This window comes from Melopsittacus undulatus, chromosome 7, assembly GCF_012275295.1.
Source record: "Melopsittacus undulatus isolate bMelUnd1 chromosome 7, bMelUnd1.mat.Z, whole genome shotgun sequence".
NCBI lineage: Eukaryota > Metazoa > Chordata > Aves > Psittaciformes > Psittaculidae > Melopsittacus > Melopsittacus undulatus.
Window position 1 is genome coordinate 27,462,670 of NC_047533.1, and position 17,840 is coordinate 27,480,509.

Sequence of the window (17,840 nt, forward strand, 5' to 3'; positions counted from 1 at the left end):
CCACAACCAGCCCTACTCCAACAGGGAGTCTGGGGAGTGGCACTCAGAGATCAAACAGGAGGCCTGGCCTGTGCCCTTCACACCTGCTCCATAAGCAGCTGTCTCCTGCTCTGCCCAGCTGACCCAGCCTGGCCTTGCCCAAGGTGAACCCGGCTTGCCCATGAGACAGGGACACCGTACAGGTATGACTTACAAACCAGGGAGGGCATGATAAGCAAATGACCTGCACATTGTGAAGCCAGTTATTGGCTACATGAATGATGGTATAAGATACAGCAGTGGTAAGACTTTAAGAAGTACAATAAATACACTGCAAGCACTTCTCTGCATACACAGACCTGAAAATTAAGCTCAGAGGATGCTCTTGGCCCAGCAAGTTGGCCAGACCCTGCACTCCCCTCCTCTAGCAGCACACAGAGCCCCAAAATATGAATGAACTACAGCAATCTGCATCCTATTTGGTTTTATTTGTTGCCTGGAGAGTGAACGAGCTCTGCTGAGGGTCCCCGGTGCTGCCCACCTACCTCTGGTGACACTGCGACACCGGCTGCCATTTGACGCTGAAGTGAACCCCCGGTACCGCAGCACGAAGAGAAGCCGCGACCCCCGGTGGGGGGTGCAGGCGGCGGGTCCGGCTCCAGACACCGCCCCGAGGGTGGCACCGTGGAGCGGGCTCCAGCCCTGACCCTCCGCTGCGCTGCGGGTCCGGTCCGGGCGGTGCTGTCGGGGGCGCTGGTCGCCGTCGGGGCGGTACCGAGTCCCCGCCCACCGCCGGGTGGCCCCGCGCGGTGCCGGGTGCGCGCGGGCGGTGCCCGGAGCAGACAGCCGGCGCGCGGTGACGGACAGCGGCGGCAGCGCTCGGGAGCGCCCGGCCGGGATGCGGTCCCCGCTCTGACGGCCCCGCCGCCGCCCGCTCCCTCCTCGGGGCCCGGACCAGCGGAGCCGGCGGCTCCCGGGGACTGCAGCCCATGGCAGGCTCCGCGCAGCCCCCGACGGCGGCGGGGGACGGCGGCCTCGACGGCGGGTCCCTGGCGGGGGGCGGCGAGGCTTTCGCGGACCGCTCCCTCAGCCAAGGCTTGAGCGTGCTGGTGGGGCTGGCTCTCTGCGTGACCATGCTGGGGTTGGGCTGCGCCGTGGAGCTGGGGCAGCTGGGGCATCAGCTGCGGCGGCCCGTGGGGCTGCTGCTGGCACTGCTGGGGCAGTTCGTGGCCATGCCGCTGCTGGCCTTTCTCCTCGCCCTCATCTTCGCTCTGGATGAAGTAGCGGCCGTAGCTGTGCTGCTGTGCGGCTGCTGTCCCGGGGGCAACCTCTCCAACCTCATGTTGGTGCTCGTCGACGGGGACATGAACCTCAGGTAGGCGCCCCACTCTCCCTCGCTTGTAGCCGGACGGAGGGCTACGGCGACCCCGGGGCGCGGGCAGGGTTTGCGGGGCACCTGCCGGCGGCTGCGCCGGATTGACGGGCATGGCCCGGCTGGAAACCCGCAACGCTGCTCTCCTGCCTCTCCCGGGGAGGACGGACCTTACGGAACCCGATACACGCTTCTTACCCCCTTCCCTAAGGAGCTTGCCTGCCCGATCCTGGCCGGGGCAGCAAACGGGGGGCTCTTGCCGTGAAAAGCGACCCCGCCGGATAGAGAGCCCCCTTCTCGTGGGGGCTGCCTCCCGGCCAGACGGGCAATGATGCCGTGTCTCTTTGGTCCCCCGGTGCAGCATTATCATGACGGCCTCCTCCACGCTCCTGGCTCTCTTCCTGATGCCCCTCTGCCTCTGGATCTACAGCCGCCCCTGGATCAATACGGCCGTGGTGCAGCTGCTGCCCCTGGGCGCGGTGAGCCTCACGCTAGGCAGCACCCTCCTGCCCATCGGCCTGGGGGTGCTCATCCGGTACCGGTACCCCCGCGCCGCCGACCTCCTGGTTAAGGTAGGCACGGCACTGGTGACGGGGCGCGGGGGGGGTGGGGTGTCCTATGGCAGTGACCTTTCTGGTCCCTCCGAACCGATAGTAGCTTCACACAGGCATATTCCACTACTTAGGTGGGATATAAGGATTTACAGTCTTGAAATAAAACAGAGGGACAGAGAGAAGGGGTGGGAAGGGGCAGGTTATCCATCCCCTGCAGCCTGGGAGGCAGCCCGGTCCTGGAGCAGAGGCATTCCCCACATCATACTCTCTCCCAGCTCCTGCTGCACCCAGAGCTAGCAAGACTAACCCACAGGCACGGCGACACTTCCTCAAATACGCAAACAATTTTAGCTTAATCATGAAAGGAGAACCAAAGCACAAGCCCTGGCTCTATCCTTCCCCAGCAAGTCATCCCAAAGCAGAATGATGGAGGGCAAGCTCAGCCCCTTCCTTCCCTGAGATATGATCAACCACCACCAAAGTTCCGAGGCAAGAGTAAAGCTGGAAATGCAATGCAACCACATTTTGCAGTTTAGACTCTCTATCAACCTTCTACCTGCTCTGCTTATCCTTTTAAACCAATAACCCCCATGTTGTTTATAAATGTATCTGTTGCCAGATTTCCCTGTGGTCCCTCTTGGTGACTCTGGTGATCCTGTTCATCCTGACTGGGACAATGCTGGGCCCAGATCTGATGGCACATATTCCTGCATCTGTCTACGCCATTGCAGTGCTGATGCCCCTAGCGGGGTATGCCTTGGGATACGGCTTAGCCACGGTCTTTAAAATGCCCCCACACTGCAGGAGAACGGTGTCTCTGGAAACAGGGTGCCAAAACGTCCAGCTCTGCACTGCCATCCTCAAACTCACCTTCCCCCCAGAGCTCATTGGGAGCATGTACATGTTTCCCTTGCTTTATGCGCTTTTTCAGTCGGCAGAAGCAGGACTCTTTGTGCTGGTATACAAGATGTACGGCAGAGACAGCTACAAACAAGATATGCTCGGTGAGGAGGAAGACACAGATATATCCTACAAGAAACTGAAGGAAGAGGAGGTTGCTGATACTTCATATGGCACAGTGACCACGGAGGAGCACAGCTCCATTCAAATGGAGCCGACGCAGACAGCGCTTTAAGCAAGACAAGGAGGTGACACCTGCGGGGGGACATGTGATGTGTGTTGCGCTTGCAGCCAGGCTGGGGCTGTGCTCACCTCTGTGCAAGCCGAGCTGCCCAACCTCCATCGTTTCTCCAGCCACTTCCATTGTACAAGGTGTTGTGTGTTTATTACCATGGCAGTCATGTTTCCTCAAATATAGCTATGGATAAAATTAAAAAGCAAAGGAAAAAGTATCCCTGTGATGATGTGAATAAGTCTTAGCGCAAGGAGGTTCTTGCCCACTGGAGTGCAGCACAAATGGGTATGAAAGAGGATTAGGCAGAAGTAAAGCCAACATGGCACCAGTGCAGATGAACAAACCACCCTTTGTGCGTGTATCTCTGTGACTCTCACCCGCTGTAAAAGCATTGTGCTCGTTGTTCCACCGCAAATACATGGCGCAGCTGAACCAAACCTGTGTTCCCCCGTTGATTAATCCCGCTGGGGCAATTAAGGGCAGCGGGCCCCACGCGGGGATGGGAAGGGGCAGCCAAGGCCGGCGCCCGCCGGGGGCGGGGGAAGCTCAGCACTGGTCCCGCCCCGCCCGGGGTATTTAAGCCCGTCCCCCAGGGGACTCACCCCGGGTGCAGTGGAATGGCAGAGGAGGCGATGGAGAGCTACCTGTACGCTCCATACCACCCCTACTCCTACCGCTACCCGCCGCCCAAGGGCAAGGTGGGGGGCACGGGCGGCTGGAGGCCGCGGGGCAGCAGCTACTTCTCGGGCTATGGGGAAGCGGCAGCGGCCGCCGAGTACTTCGACAACTACCAGCGGGCGCAGCTGAAGGCCATCCTCTCCCAGGTCAACCCCAACCTGACGCCGCGGCTCCGCAAGGCCAACACCAAGGAGGTGGGCGTCCAGGTCAACCCGCGGCAGAACGCCTCGGTGCAGTGCTCGCTCGGGCCCCGCACGCTGCTGCGCCGCCGTCCCGACCCCCCCGGCGGGTCGCGGCACTTGCCGGGAGAGCACGAACCGCCTCAGGAGCAGGGCAGCCCCGCCACCACCAGCACCCGCGCCGTCCGCTTCCCCCGCACCATGGCCGTCTACTCGCCCATGGCGTCCCGCAGACTCACCGCCTTCTTGGAGGAGCCGGAGCGGCGGCCGCAGCAGCAGGAGAAGGTGGCGGTGGCCGTCGAGGAAGAGGCGGCCGCGGTGCAGAAACGAGAGGCGGAGGCGGCGGCCGTGCGGGAGAGCTGGGAGAACCCCCCTGAGGGCGCCGCCGAGCCCTTGGAACAGCGTCCGGCTGCGGCCCCGGAGCTGCCGGCGGCAGAGCCCGAGGACAGCCAGGTGGAGAAGAAAGCGTCTGCGCGGGAAGAGGCCGCGGCCGCCCGTCAGAAGCGGGAGCCGGCGGCGAGCAAGACCCGGCTGCGCTTCCAGGTGAGCGGCGGGCGAGGGGGAGCGGAGGGGGTCCGGGCCGGGAGGCAACTGCCCTGTCGAGTAACGGCTGTCCCCGGCAGTTCCTGGAGCAGAAATACGGCTACTACCACTGCAAGGACTGCAACATCCGCTGGGAGAGCGCCTACGTCTGGTGCGTCCAGGGCACCAACAAGGTAGGGCACGGCAGGCCAGGATCACACCCTCGCCCTCCGGGACCCCCTCCCCTCCCCGCTGACCCCGGCCTCGCCCCCAGGTCTATTTCCGGCAGTTTTGCCGGACCTGCCAGAAGTCCTACAACCCGTACCACGTGGAGGACATCACCTGCCAGGTAAGGGACCCCCAGCCCAGCCCCGCCCCGGGCCGCCCGTCTCCCGGCCGCCGACCGCCGCCTCCTCCCGCAGAGCTGCAAGCAGACGCGGTGCACCTGCCCGGTGAAGATGCGCCACGTGGACCCCAAGCGGCCACACCGCCAGGACCTCTGCGGGAGGTGCAAGGGGAAGCGCCTGTCCTGCGATAGCACGTTCAGCTTCAAATACATCATCTGAATCGATGGCTCTGGTTTTGTTGAGGGATCTTGTAGGAAACTGCGAGTAGAGCAGATTGGCTTTTGGTTTTGGTGGTGGTATTGTTGAAGGCACTTAGTGAGGTGTAGGTGGGGAAAGCATGCAAATAAAGATACTGCAAAGCATGGTGAGATGATCAGGTGGGTTTATGCCCATTTCAGAGAGTGACTATTGCAACTTCTGTGACTTGCACAGGGGAAGAGCCTACAAATAATGATTTGTAAATCAGCAGTGGTCTCTGGCAGCAGCTGACTTGAGACCTTGTAGAATTTGAGGTGGGAAAGGATGTTTGTTACTGCTCTTCCCCTTGAACTAATCAAACACTCAAAGCTAACATCAAAGTTAGGTAGTAGAGCATCATTCATAAGCAGAACACCTAATACTATTCACTTTGCACACTTGTATTCCCTGTGGTGGAAAGTCTCTGCACCTGTTCTTTATCACTAGCAAATGATTGAGAAATGAAGTATAAAGGCTAGGTTGCTCCTGCAGCTGGTGTGCATTTAGCTAAGCTGGTGCTCCTTTCTGTAGACTAAAGCCAATGAAAGGTGGTTGTTAATACATCATTCGGGGCAGTTCTCACAAATTGCTGAGGAAGGGAGTCACCCCTCTTACGGTCTCTTGGTTGAATGAGTTGCCTGTCTTTACCTCCATAAAGTTATCAGGAGTGATGCCTCAAAGGCTTGAAGTATGGTGCTGCATTGGCCTGGCTTCCTCCTGTACCTTCAGTGATGCACAGGAGCTTACACTTGAAGAGTCTGATCTAGTTATGGTTTAGATGTCTCTGGGAGCTTCCCAGTCACATCCTTCTGAGTTTGGGTTTGCAACTAGGAGTTGTACTTCTGGGGTCAGGTAGTAGTGGCAGCATCAGCAGGTTTACTCCCAGATGGTGCTCTCTCAGGCCTGTTGGTACTGCCAGTGGTAATGATCTCTAGGGATACCACACTTCTGCAAGGTGTTACAAGCTGGCTCTGGGACTATGGCATCACCATCTGAGCAGATTCACAACCTAGTAAAACCTATACCCCCCAGTCTATAGCAGAGCAGTTAGATGAACTTAAGAGGAAAACCTGGTGGTTTGTTTTTTTTGGTTTGTTTTTTTTTTCCCCTGAGGATTCTAATAAAGCTGTAATTTCAAAATTAAGCATAACAGTGCACAAAGCCTTCTGCCCAGCTCTTGAGGTAACTTCCATCTGGAAGGACTGATTGATCTTGCCTGTAACAAATGTATCAACACCTGTACCTAGCCTACTTAAGAAAGGGAACCAGTCTGAGTCCTGTGCCAGGTGGTTGCACATCTCTAAATGGAACTTAGTGTGTATGGCAAGGTAAGCCAACACTGTCCTTGTAACTAACGTCCATTTAGAGGGGCAGTGAGTGCTAGTTCTGTAGGCTTAACTCATCTTCTTGTAGATTCCTGCTGTAGTTTAACATGCCCCTTGAACTTGCTGTAGTTTAACATGCCCCTTGAACTTGCTGCAGTAACTAAGCTTTAATGCCTTGGCACCAATTTTTTGCAAGTGATGTTACTTATTCCTGCTCTATTCATTATCACAGCAGCATGAGATGACCCAGGAACAAGGAGACCTGTCACACACCTGAATGGGGTACTAGTTTATTTCATGTTTCTACCTGAAAGTTTCCCCTGTATCACAGTAAAAGGGAATACTTCTTGGTTCAGCAGCTCACTCAGACTTCCACAGTTCCATCCTTGCCCTGTTCAACTTGCAAAGTACAACTGCAGCTGGGCAGTTTCTGTTGCAGGTTTATGTACCTTGAACTCACCTGTAATTACAGTAATGAGCAGTGACAAGTCTCCAGCTTGAGGGGATACACAGCTGAGGCCTCCTCTGTAGTGACCTACCCACAGTCCACCTCAGTTTGTGGTTGCAGCTGTGATCTGGGGTGTCTTATTTCTGAATGTAGCTCCCTCTAATGATATTCTTCAGTATGTTTTCTCATTTGACTTCCCCATTCTAATAAACAGCTGTAGTCTGTTCCTGATGGATGCAGAATGGGGACCAGCTGTGATGAGTCTGTGCACCTTGGTAATGAGTTTGAGAACTTGAAATCTGTACCATGTCAGTGTGAAGTCATATGGCAATCTATAGCAAGATGAGTGGTCAAGTGCTTCCTAGTTAGACAGATGTTCTTGCAAGCACTGCTTTGAGGATTACTTGCTGTGAATATGATGACTATTACACAGTTAGTATTAGTAACAGCCCAAAGTGAAACTTAGTGAAACTTAAGAGTTGTCATCCTTACTAACTACAGTCAAAGCAGCAGTTCCTTCTATTTGATAAGGAGCAGAACAGGCCTGGCTTATCCAACTTGAGTGGTGTGCAACTGCAACTAGTCTAAGCAAGCAGTTGATGAAAGTTCCAAGCAGCAAGTAGCAAGGCTTTGAGGCTCAGAGGAGTTGAGTGCAGTGCACAACAATATTAAACAAGATTTCCTCATCCTGGAATGTTCTGTAGTAGATGTACCTCTACATCCCATTTGTCTTAAATATATATTAAGAGCTTTTACTGCTTGATGCCAAAGTACAGTTCTGTATCCTTTTTCACCTTACTGCTCTCTCACATCCTTGACAGCTTACACTGTGTATCATGGGCACTGCTTCCTAGACTCAGCAGAAACAAGGAAAGCTACTCATGACCTATGTGATTATGCAAAACACAAAGGAACAGCTTTCATGCTGTCTGTTCTTCAAAGGTATCTTGAACTTGCTCTGTACAGCTTTTTCATGAAGAGATTCTTTTGCATGTGTTAGTGCTGTATCTGCTCTGCTTTTACAGATGTCTGATGTTTTGCTTGTTTCTAGGCAAGCTTTACCATCTTAACCATTGTTTCAGATTTGGCACGGAGCTGGCACCAGGTAATGTAGGCTGACAGTTCTGAAGTAGTTAGGAATGACTGAGTAATTTTGGAAAAGCTTCACAGAGTTAAAGCAGTATGAGAGACAGCATGATTCTGCTGTGCAGGGCAGGTTCCACTAGCCATTGTCAGTGAAGGGAGATGTGTAACATAAGGAATTATGTACACAAATTCAAGTTTGACTTACATGAGAAATCCTGTTAACAGCTTCAGAAGATGCCTAGAAAAATGCTGTTGGCATTGACAGGGTGTAAAAGGAAACCCCATGATTTTAGGGCACCTCAGCCTCTATTGTCAGTGTTTAGTCTGTTTAGCTAAAGTATTTAAACTCTAGCCTGTAAAAATACACAAAATAACAGATACAATGTCTTTTTATTTTTACAAAAAAAGCTGGTAAAAGATGATGTAAATAAAAGTGTAATGCACCCCCTAAATAAAACTACTTATCCCCTGTAAATACTTATTAAATAATTAAGAACACCATCTACAGTACCACAAAACCATCAAAATAATTCAATTTTATCAAGGACAGGGGAAAAAAATACAGTGATTATGGATGTGCCTTGACCAGTTACAGAGCTTGTTAGGATAACATAACTACTGTCAGCAGTCCAACAGCGTGCACAGTGCCTTCAGTTAATGCATTTCAACATAATTACATTTCTAGTGGGGTCCAATTCCCCATAAAAGGCAGAGCTAAGAATTTCAGTTCTACATTCTAAACTCTGGAATTAGAGCCTGTTAAAAAAAATCACAGTGGGTAAGAGATGTATATAAAAATACTGGATGTTCCTCTCAAATCACAGGAATCATGGGACTACATTCTTTTCTGGGTTTTCTTCCTTTTTTTTTCTTTTTTTCTTTTTCTCCTTTTTCTACAAAATGCTATTGGTTTCAACAGAATCCAGTTTATTTTATGCTACAGACATTGACACTGAACTATGAGTATATTGCCTGTTTGCATGTTTTGCTAGTCAGTCTGCTTTTTTCTATATAGTCCCAATTTCTTAGGCTTGAGTCATGAAGCTGCATATACGTGCATTTCTCTTTGAACCCTGCAGGCTATGCAGACTGCAAGTAATGTATGTGACTACCGACAGGGAGAACCCCCCCCTTCCCCTCATAACTTTATACATGTACTGTTCTTAACAGTGCATTGCACAAATTTACAAGAAAAATACTGGTTTTGCACTATACAGTTTCTAGAATATATACAGAATAAAATAAGTTAACTTCTAATGAGAATTGCTGATGGGCAGCATATATCTTTAATATACATTTTAAAGTCTCTGCAGGCAGCTACTTTTTGGTTAGTTGTTATCAATATTTGTAACATAAGCACTGATCAGAGAACTGAGCAGCATTCCAATAAAGTTAACAGATATATTATTTCTTTTAGAAACACTGGGAAATCCCAGTTTAAAATATTATTAAATGTCCTAACATTTACACACTATGAGGATTAGATCTAATAAAATAAAATTTCTTCAAAAATAATCTTGCAGCTCTTTTAAGCATGCTCTGAGACCTTATTTAACAATCATCCATACCTTCAAAAAACAACTGTCACGTAGCCATACATTCTAACTCACACACATCATCATTTCCTTGTTACAGACAACAAAAGCAAATAAAACATTGAGAAGTCAACGGTTTTTGCAGTCGTTCAAGTCATTCTACTCATGTTTGACCGCACATTCTTCATGACCTTGCAAAGTGTCTCATTAGGTATTAGCTGATTACATTTACTGCTGCTGGAAAGCCAGGAAGCCTTGCAGGTCTTCAGCCAAAATAACCCAGCCTTGATTTTAGCCTCATCCCACCTGCAATATTGAGTCAACCTATAGAGGCTGTTACTGCAAACACCATTTATAGTTCTGTTACAACAGAACTATACAGGAGTTACAACAGAAAATAATGCATATGTATGCATTACATTTAAGCCCTTTTCCTTTCATGTAGTTTTTATACATAAATTTAATAAAAAAATACTACTGCCACACAGGTACTGTGTAGAAAGAGCAGTCAAGATGTTCAATTCTCAGGTTTTCACTTTTGATGAAACAGTTTCTTGCTGTGATGAAACTGTGTTGGTCGGCTGGAGGGTTTCTTTTTATTTTTTTATTGTTTTCTTATTTTTTTCATGAAAGGTGCTTAATAATAGTCTGAAGCATCTTCATTGTTATCTTTCTAAATGACAGCTGTTCAGAATCCAGTGCTCACAAGATTGATTCCTGGTTTGATCTTCCCTAGAAGCTGATAGGATTGCACCATGCGTAGAGACTCTCGAATTTCCAGATTCAGTTCCATCAGCTTTGAGCTGGCCTCAGACATGTCCTGGTTGGAGCCTACTACTGCAAAGCTACCAGTCTGACCAAGCGTCTGATGACGGAAGTATATGTGCAGCAGTGTTTGAACTGGGTCATCTTCAGAACTGCCAAAGATGTCATGAGGCCAAATAGATCTGTAAGCACACAATTTGGATTTAGACATTAAAAATGATTAAAATGTTTACAAGTTCTTTAAACAGACATTTGAGCAGAAGACAGGAAAGCACAAGGCCAGTACTTCTTCTTCAGAGTCCTGATAGTTAACAGATAATTTTCTCAGAAATTCAAAAGAACAAGTACTACTAGAATTGCCTTTCTTTTTAAATTGTAAAGTGTGTATGAACAAGCTGTAATGAAGCAACAGGGCTTGTCCTTTTCAATAAGAACGTCTAGCAAGAGCTGAAAACAACCCTGGAATAGTGCCTATGCCTACCGTTAAATTAAAAAGGCCCATTAGCAAATTCGGGTCTGAAAGCAATCCTTAAGCACCTACCTGAAAACCTTGACCTGTGCTACAGCTGACACAAACTCCCTGTTTCTCAACGTTTCAATGAGAGAGTGAATAGCTGTTTCTGTGCTAGTTTGGGAAGCCTCTGCAATTTCAATTTCTTCAATACCACTGTCAGATGCAGCCTCAGCCTCCTTCAGACAGCTCTCCAAAAGAGCAAGTTCGTCAGACATGTTTATGACCTAAAACAGATAACAAGAGTTACAGTTTCTAGTTAAAATTATTTTCAGACAAATTGACTTTCAGCAGTTCAGATTTGGAATTTTCCTCCTCTTTGCAACCATAACTGAGAGGCAGAAAAAGTTCAGCCAAATATCTGCTGCCTTAGTATACAGTTAATTAAATGGCCGAGACATGCATGGTCAGCCATTCCGGCTTGCTCCTGATGAAGTTTCCATGTTAGTTAGGTCTTTTAAAATTTGTGTCAAAAAATACATTTCTCCCCACATCACTTAATAACAAACTGACAAAAATTAAATGCTTTGGCAAAGTACAGCAGCAATTGTGTTATTACAGGACAACTTAAATATGACTAAGAAAGCTGGAAGACTGGTAACTCAACAAAATAACTGTAATGCAGCCTATGTATACCCTATCTTTGGCTTTAGCTCCAATGGGTGAGTAAAAGACAAGGCCAGCAATCAGAATATGATTTTACATCTGACTAACTTAGGCAAGAGGCAGGACAGTTGTGAAGCTGACCTTCCACAACATTCCCCATACAGAAATTAACTTGCTCATTTGCAGCCTCTACAAAACCCTGAGAGTCCAAGTGACGAAACATGCATCATATTTCCTTAAGCTACTAAAAATCCAGTGATCTGCACCCAGCTTTTTCATTTTCCTCCATAACACAGCATGACCAGGCCTGTTTCTTTATATTTCTTGTACCTCTATTTATTGCATTACAGACTTAGGGGAGAACCTTCAGAAGCCATTATTAATAGCATAATGCCTTTCAGGTTAATTAATGTCACATATGTACATGTGCACATCTGAAGGATACATTTTACTTCTACAGTTAGTACAACAAATCAGACATAAGATGTCTAGAACACATTACGTAGGATGGGGGCTAAGACTGCAAAGTGATTGAATGGTGGCTGAAGTGACACAGTTCTATACATCAGCTGGTAGCAAATGATGGTGTTTGCAATAGGAAACACTGGCATGATGGAAAGGGCTTCACCACAGAATGCTGTTGATTGGAGTTGATGTGCCCTGATTGTAGCTTGATTAGAATACACCAGGAGTGCTACTGAAATACTTTAAATCCTCATCACTGGACTCCCTGCATTCCTGCCTGTTTAAGAGCTTTCAAGCTGTACAAAAATCAACAGGCAATTGAACATCTCAGAAAGTTCTTGTGAGCTCTACTTAAACCTTTTATTAATTAGCTATACAAAAACCAGCTCATACTGTCCTTCCGCTTCTAAAAAGATGTCCCACTGATTAAAATATTGTAAAAATGTATTTTAAATGCATTTGCTTTAAAATGTCAACAATTACTAGCTAAATGGCATGGTTTTAATTACCTCTGCTTCTTTTTTTATTGTTTTTACTTGGCTGATGAGTTTGCAATAGGCTTGGAACAGAAGCAGCAACTGGAAATGCAACTTGTATAGCCTCCGACACAACTCCAGCTCCTACAAATGTAAACAACATTATTATATTCAGGAAGTGCAAGACATCTACTATCCAATACAAGAGACAGTAATTGACAACTTCTTCAGTACAGAATTTGCAAGATTAAAAGTAGTTATTTGGTTACTGAAGAAAACGCCAAAAAGATTTAGAAGCTAATGTAGCAGGAAGCTAATGAAAAGCAGAGGAAAGCTTCATTCATTCATTCTAGATTTACAGGTAACCTCTCTCATATAAGTTTACAGTTTACGTTTTAAGAAGAAGTTACATTTCCAAGAAGGGGCATGGAGTGGAATGTGAAGTGATTGAAAAGGCATTTTGAAGTCATGTTCCCAAGATAAGAGTTTCATAGATCACTTACTTGTATTGTTGATATTTTACTGTTTTAAATTCAAAATCTAAAATCCAGAAGAAGCAGTTGCCGTCTGTAAGTATGAAATCTTTCATAATCATTAATATAAATATGTAAGCACAGTATATAACCTGGCCTTTAGCTTCCAACTGCCTCATGGATCAAGAGCAGAATAATTTTATTTTTGGAAGCAAGAATAATTTTTCCTTTATAAAGGTAGCTCTGATTCTATTTTAGGAAAAAATGTGATATATTCTTAAGGAAATGAAGCAGCAGCATTACCTTATACTTATGTGTTATCTTGCTTCCATTTTTACGTGTCTAGAACACTAGTAAGTGCAGACAGTGTTAATACTACTTTACATACAGACATTAAATCTAGTGCTAATGGAATAATCTTCTATAACATTTTACTAACTATAGGATCCTATTATCTATGACGGACCAACAGTTCAATGGGTTAGATGATGCAAAATTGAAGCACACAGCATTTTTGTAACAGTCTAGGACAAGACATCACTATGTCACAAATGAATGAGACAGATGGAGACCAGTTTGGTGACTGGCATGGTTAAGTATGTGATAAATCAAGAACCATCACTTACTGCTAGAATTTCCATTTGCTAAGCAAGAAGATGAGCAGGTCACAAAAATACAAAGAAAGAAAAGAAGATCAAGAATTAGTGTAGGAAATAATTTTAATTAGGATAAAAGATGTCCCAGGTGAAATGGAGGGAGAAATACAAGTAACATTCTCCAAATATACCCTGAATGGAAAAACTTAACAGACTGAATTTGAACTGAAATCACTTGCTACTATAACTAAATATAGACAGCATTGGCTTTGTTGTCTCACATGAGCAAACATATTTCACTTACAACCCTGTCTAGTCTTTATACATTTTGTAGTCTTAGAGGTATGCAAATTTAAGGAAGTAAAATTCAAGGGCATTTAGGTCTGAACATCTGTACAATGCTTCTTACTTCTTCATCTTACAATGCTTCTAATACTACAGTTTAAGCAAAAATAATACCTTTAAAAATTTGAGAGATAATGTTAATTTGGATTCTGAATCAGTTTAGAAAATTACTGGTTTTGCCAAACCCAATTCTCAACACCTCACTGTGAGATTTCTGTAACATCATTGCACTTGGTTTTTACAAGCTATTTCAGAAAAATGGTTGGGATGGAGGGGCTTGGGAGGGAAATAATCAGAAAATACACTTGTCGGACTAGGGACAGGAACTTCTGTGCTTTGTAAAGCATTAAGTGTATTGACAGCATTTCAGCAAGTAAAATGGTCACAGTAAACATACAGAGATGCAACTCATGTCTGATTCCAACAGACAGAGGCACTTGAGCTTTACTAAGCACACAGTTACACACAATGTGTGTAAGCAATTATATGTATGCTTAACAGACTATAAACATTGCATGTTTTTGTTCTGTACTCTATGCCATCATATACATAGCACAATTACTATATAGGCAAAAACCTCTGATAGACAGAACACTGTGAAGAAATAAGATCTTGAACTGCCAAAGAGGATAAGAATTCCCTGCTTAATGAAGCAAGAGAATCTGACTTTGAGGAATGGCAGGGTTGATTATTTAATATTTTAGCCAGTAAGTTTTGGTGTTCTTCAAGCCAGGTGTCACTATTACTGTAAGCCATAAATAATTCCTCTCCCTGAAATCACACCTTGATAGCTATTCTAAAAATCTAAGAGAGGTTTTGCTTTAGAAATGTCTTTGTACTGCTTCAGTGTCTTTCACATACTTGCTCACTGAAGAAAATCTGATTTTTCTACCTGCCAGTCCTGTACAAACAGTCTAGCCAGAGTCCAGATCCATTCTTTCAGGCTCGCACGTATGTACTAATAGCAAAAACCAATAATTAGATTTACTTGCACATCTGCTGGCAATGCATGAGCCAGAATAGAATTCATCTTGCTGTTTCTTAGCTGTATTGACCACAGTGCTATAAATTAGTACGAAAATCTTATTTGTTAGTGAATGAAAAATATCTTTGAATGAAGCAGCTCTGTTTTCCTGAGCAAGAAACACAACCTTATTTTTAGCATTAACTGGTTGCCAGCATAAACTTTTCCCAACACTATATTTACAAGGACTTTTGAGACAATGATCTCACACTTGATAACTTCTCAGTCTTCTCAAGTCACTACAAGCTTCTGTGAATAAAGTCGCAACTTCTGTAAATGGTGTGTATTTATGAAGCAGGATAATAGGACTCCTGTCTTTTCTTTGGGTACTACATATTCAACTGACTTTAACTGAACCTGCAACTGAACCTCCTTATGTGCAAGGAGCACACAAGAAAATGCATGCCTTGCAGGTTAGGATTTAAAATCAGATCAAAACAGGTCCCCACAAATAATGTGAATGGTCACATAACCCTTTTCCAGAGGCTATCTTCAAACCCTGCAGAAACAGGGAAGAACAGACAAAATTGCCTCACTTGGAACCCTGGATTCTCTCCATACAAACCAAATGAAAGCCTGCATGTGGATGTTTCTCCATTTCTCAGTTTCCCGAGCTATACAGTAGAAACAGTAACATTTACCTTCATGGTAAGAATGATTATACTGCAACAGCTAAATGTTAGAATGGTTTCTTGGTGTATATAACCAACATTCTAAATATGGACCGAAATACATAAATGCTGCTTTTTTTATTAACACATAGAACACCTAGTGTATTGTAGTAGTAAATGTTACATATTTCTAAACATGTATCGGTATACAAAAATGTAAACCAAATGTAAAATATACTAAACGCCATGTTCACAGGCAAAGAAAAAATCCTTGCAAATAGTAGCAAATTATTTTGCTGTATTACCTACACTTGCCCATGTGGATTTATTTTTAACGTGCAACTTTGATGCAATATAAATCAACAGTATATTCTCACACATTTCACTACTCAGATTCAGGTGCATTCTGTGATTGAATCAAAAAAACATATATATATGAGAACAAATGAAAACTGTACAAAAGAAGAAATAATCCGTGCACACTCTTAAATAAAAAAATAATAAAAATAAATAAAATAGTAGGTGTTTCTATTGCTGAACACTACATTTTCAGCAGCAGAAACATAACTGAGTGCATCAATGACTAGAGTTCCATTGAATAAAAGGAATAAAATTCCTCCTTTTTCAGCTTGGATTTGTGATTTTTGTCAAAATGAAATTGGGAAAAGGTAAGTTCATCTGTTACCTGCAATTCTAGTTTCTTACATCTTTCACTGTTCTTATTACAGGACTCTAGATGGCAGATTCCTTGTACCTACTAATGACAGGTTTTAGATTTCCTTTTTTACCTACAGTGCCAACAGTATGCAGCTACTGTTTGGAAAAAAAAATCCTACTCTACCTGGGGAAAAGCTATCACTCACTATAGCAATTAGTAATATTAAACATGAATGACTGCCATGCAAATACATATAAAATATTGAACTAATATTAATAGGTTACTTCACCTATTGTTGTTAGATGATCTCTTGACAGAAGTGTTTTGTGAGATTTTTGCCATACTGCTGCTTTACTCCCTGTTCCTTCCCACCCAAATAATGGCTCCAGAAAGGTCATATGTATTTATATAGTACTAATTATATTAAACTCAGAAGAGTTTTCTTTTGGGTTTTTTTTTTTGGCTAAACAATTCATCTGAGCCCATAAGCAGAATGCTAATATTTTTTCTTCTAAAACAGCTGCAGAAAAGCAGGCTTGCTGGTACACAGATGATATCTAGCCTGCTTATCTACCCAGTATTATTAAGTCTAGAACCCAAGATGGGCTGCCAACTTTTATTAAAAAGAGCTTTTTTTATTAGACCAGTACTTCATAAAAGTACGAGTATCCAAAAGATAGGATGATAACTGAAATGAAAAGCTTTTAATATTTTAAATCTCTCTGAAAATATTGAAACTTCTGTACAACAGATATAAAGATGGTTTTTAATCTCATATCCAGAGACTCACAAATGACATAAACCTACCTGGGCATCTGTGTTGGTGCCATAAATACCATCATCAGTGCCAAATGTTCTTTTGCAGTCTTCTAGCCACTGGAAAATAAATATAAACATGATCAAACATCTTCTGAAACAGAGTGAACAGAAGACTGGTAAAACTGTGTAAGGCACTTCATCACGTTTGCAAATTCTGAGATTACTTATGAAACTGTGATATGAAATTAATTGTTTACTGAAGTTGTTTCCACTAATGATGTCCACTCTCATATGTCACTTTGTAGTTTTTATTATGTCCCTTCCGATGTACATTTCCTGTAGCCTTCATTACTCCAGACAGGGACAGTAGACATTAGTGTGAATACTAACGTGTGATTGAACTTGGGTACTGTTTCAGTGAGACATGTAGAGGGTGGAGGCAAAGAAATCCCTTTCCTAAAACAGGATCATATTTTCTCTTTACTTGCTGCACAAGGTTTACAGCAACATGATTAAATGCACATTAAAATATAGCACTAATTCAAATTAGAGAGGAAGAATAAGCCTGTTAGATTTCTTGGGACTACTTCAGAAACAAAAGGAAATAGAGCTCTCCTGTGTAACTAGATGCAAGTGCGGGTTTACTGGATAGGCAGAAAGAGTATTTCAATGGAAGTTTAGCACCACCTCCAGTTCATACAAGACAGGAAGATGAAGTGTGCAGATTCCACTCTCTTTCATGAATAGAGAGCTGTATTTAACCCCTGTTCCTACAGCAAACAAGTTTATTGATTTCAGTGAACCATCTCTTCTTTTAGCTTTGACTGACCATGCAAATAAAAAAGTGTTAATATAAAGCATTTGCCGAATCAAACATGCTCTTATTGGACAATAAGAACAGATGATCTCACTGACACAGTGCCTAGCACATTTTTTTTGTAACTGTGTAAACAACTGCAAGCATGAGGTAATGTGGGTATTACCGAAACGGGAATGTGTCATGTTGAGATAAAGTGCAGATTATCTTTTGAAATTAAGAACAGGCTCTATACATCCAAGAAAGAATAATTTAGCATACTGTATTCTTGATATCTGGAGTCTCACAGGAAATCTTAGTGACCTTTTTCTAACCTTTTGTCTGATGCAAGAAAAAG

The 17,840-nt window shown here is 44.6% G+C and overlaps 3 protein-coding genes across 3 annotated transcripts in view; 2 read left to right on the forward strand and 1 right to left on the reverse strand.

Annotated features, from left to right (window-relative positions):
• Positions 1-883: 883 nt before the first annotated feature.
• SLC10A4 (solute carrier family 10 member 4) lies at positions 884-3,040 on the forward strand. The gene is made up of 3 exons (XM_034064849.1): positions 884-1,354; positions 1,713-1,923; positions 2,525-3,040. The coding sequence occupies exons 1-3, from the start codon at positions 969-971 to the stop codon at positions 3,038-3,040; spliced, it is 1,113 nt and encodes a 370-aa protein (XP_033920740.1). The 5' UTR covers positions 884-968.
• A 617-nt stretch (positions 3,041-3,657) lies between these two features.
• Positions 3,658-5,000, forward strand: ZAR1 (zygote arrest 1). Its single transcript, XM_005149170.2, has 4 exons — positions 3,658-4,440; positions 4,521-4,613; positions 4,694-4,768; positions 4,842-5,000. The coding sequence occupies exons 1-4, from the start codon at positions 3,658-3,660 to the stop codon at positions 4,983-4,985; spliced, it is 1,095 nt and encodes a 364-aa protein (XP_005149227.2). The 3' UTR covers positions 4,986-5,000.
• Positions 5,001-8,233: 3,233 nt separating this feature from the next.
• The window catches only part of FRYL (FRY like transcription coactivator), a 164,882-nt gene continuing 155,275 nt past the window's right edge, over positions 8,234-17,840 (reverse strand). Inside the window, exons 59-63 of the mRNA XM_034064589.1 lie at positions 16,735-16,803; positions 13,320-13,337; positions 12,254-12,364; positions 10,704-10,900; positions 8,234-10,344 (exon numbers count right to left, since the gene is read on the reverse strand). Coding sequence (XP_033920480.1) covers positions 10,086-10,344; positions 10,704-10,900; positions 12,254-12,364; positions 13,320-13,337; positions 16,735-16,803 — 654 coding nt within the window. The 3' untranslated portion in view covers positions 8,234-10,085. The remainder of the gene's footprint in view (positions 10,345-10,703; positions 10,901-12,253; positions 12,365-13,319; positions 13,338-16,734; positions 16,804-17,840) is intronic.